Source organism: Sapajus apella, unplaced genomic scaffold (assembly GCF_009761245.1).
Source record: "Sapajus apella isolate SASKATOON/1434 unplaced genomic scaffold, GSC_monkey_1.0 scaffold86, whole genome shotgun sequence".
Lineage (NCBI taxonomy): Eukaryota > Metazoa > Chordata > Mammalia > Primates > Cebidae > Sapajus > Sapajus apella.
This window is the reverse complement of record NW_022437026.1, coordinates 8543984-8546263: the sequence shown is the minus strand read 5'-3', so window position 1 is coordinate 8546263 and position 2280 is coordinate 8543984. Positions and strand designations below refer to the sequence as shown.

The 2280-nt window shown below is 52.9% G+C and overlaps 1 protein-coding gene across 4 annotated transcripts in view; it reads left to right on the top strand.

Moving 5' to 3' along the window:
- The window catches only part of C1RL (complement C1r subcomponent like), a 12004-nt gene that overhangs the window by 532 nt on the left and 9192 nt on the right, over positions 1 to 2280 (top strand). For 2 of the 4 annotated variants that reach the window (XM_032254684.1, XM_032254683.1), the window contains exon 2: positions 634 to 911. In XM_032254684.1, the coding sequence (XP_032110575.1) occupies positions 634 to 911 (278 nt within the window). The remainder of the gene's footprint in view (positions 1 to 633; positions 912 to 2280) is intronic. The other 2 variants (XM_032254682.1, XM_032254685.1) reach the window with 2 other exon arrangements.

Sequence of the window (2280 nt, the reverse complement as noted above, 5' to 3'; positions counted from 1 at the left end):
ACACACACATACACACCACACACACACACACACACCACACATACACCACACATACACACACACATATATATACAAACACTACACATACCCCCCACACACACCACACATAAACACACACACATACATACCACACGTACACAAACACCACACATACACTTACGCATACCATACATACCCCACACACACATAAACACACACGCGCGCACACACACGCTCACACACACGCACACACACACGCATACCACACACACACCACCACCACCAGCAGCACAGCAGATATTCCACGGGGAAACTGGAGTTTGCCTGTGGACTCTAGCACCTTCCCTGGGGTGGGGATGGTCGGGGCATATTTGCGGGGGACCCTCTCTCGCCCCGCCGTTGCTCCCCCGGATCACGGGTGGGGTGAGTCTGCCGCAGCAGAAGGCAGCCCCTCCTTTGGATGAGGCTCTCCTGGGAGATGAGCGAAGGGGACGTCTTCGGAGGACGGAAACCCACAGTCCTGGAGCTCGGGCTGCCCGGGAGGCCGGAGGGACCGGGGTGGGAAGGGGAACGAGGGCGGAGGCGAGGGGCCCGGGCCTCCCTTCCTTCCTCGCCCTCGGCCCTGGAGCGCACCGGCTCCTCCCACTCCCGCAGGCTTCCGGCCGCACCTGCGCGGCCCCACCTTGCCCTCCCCCACTCCCAGGTGGTGGCTGCTCCTCTGGGGAGTCCTCCAGGCTTGCCCCACCCGGGGCTCCGACCTCTTGGCCCAGCAGCTACCCCAGCAGCTGACTTCTCCTGGGTACCCAGAGCCGTATCACAAAGGCCAAGAGAGCACCACGGACATCCAGGCTCCAGAGGGCTTTGCTGTGAGGCTCGTCTTCCAGGACTTCGACCTGGAGCCGTCCCAGGACTGTGCAGGGGACTCTGTCACAGTGAGCTGGGGATGGGGGGTCCTGCCAGGACTGTGACCAGGGAGACTCCTGGGGTTGTGGGGAGTGGTGGTGCCCTGAATCACCCATCTGGAGGAGGGATGAATTTTCCATTTAGGGGCAGTGGGGCTCGGCTTACCCAGGGAGCAATGGTGGGCCCCAGGACACAGCCTCCCACCAGCGCCTCCAGGACCATCTGGGCCCCACAGAGCAAAGCGGCAGCAGGCAGGCCCTGCATTAGGAAGACTCATGAAGGGACACACAAATCTTGCAAATCTATTGAGCCAGGGCAGGGACTCTCACATGCGTTGTTAAAAACGTGTCATCATGGTGGGGCGCGGTGGCTCACACCTGTAATCCCAGCACTTTGGGAGGTCAAGGTGGGCAGATCATGAGGTCAGGAGTTCGAGACCAGCCTGACTAACATGGAGAAACCCCGTCTCTACTAAAAATACAAAATTAGCCGAGTGTGGTGGGGCACGCCTGTAATCCCAGCTACTCCGGAGACTGAGGCAGGAGAATCACTTGAATGCAGGAGGTGGAGGTCGTGGAGAGCCGAGATCAGGCCATTGCACTCCAGCCTGGGCAAAAAGAGTGAAACAACGCCTCAAAAAAAAAAAAAAAAAAAAAAAAATCATGTATTTGTTGAGTGCCTGCTCTGTCATGTGAGAAAGCTGGGCACAAATAATAACAAAAGATGAAGTCATCATTCACACTTACCTTAGAAGAGCTACCACAAACCTTCTAAGGCCAACGCCTTATTCAGAATAAGGACATTTTAAAAACAGCACTTGATGTAGTGATGCAGGCCCGTAGTCCCAGCTGCTCAGGAGACAGAGGGCTGGAGCCCAGGAGTTCAAGGCCAGCCTAAGGAACATAGCAAGACCCCATCTCAAAAATAAGTAAATAAGTAATAAATAAAAATAAAAAGACCACATCATCTTTTGATTTAAATTTTACTTATAACAAAATGACATGCACATAATTTTTTGAACTTTATTTTTAAATTTTTAATTATCATGGGTGCGTAATAGTTGTAACACTTTTTTTTAATTAAAGTTTTCTAAGGCCGGGCACGGTAGATCATGTCTGCATTCCCAGCACTTTGGGAGTCTGAGGCGAAAGGATCATTTGAGACCGGCATGGACAACATAGCAAGACCCCATCTCTACAAAAAAATTTAAAAATTAGCCGAGTGTGGTGGCACTCACCTGTGGTCCCTGCTATAAGGGACACTGAAGTGAGAGGATCACTTGAGCCTGGGAGGTAGAGGCTACAATGAGCTCTAATTATGACACTGTACTCCAGGCTGGGTGACAGAGTGAGACCCTGACTCAAAAAAAAAAAAAAAAAAAAGGTTGAGCAAGGTGGC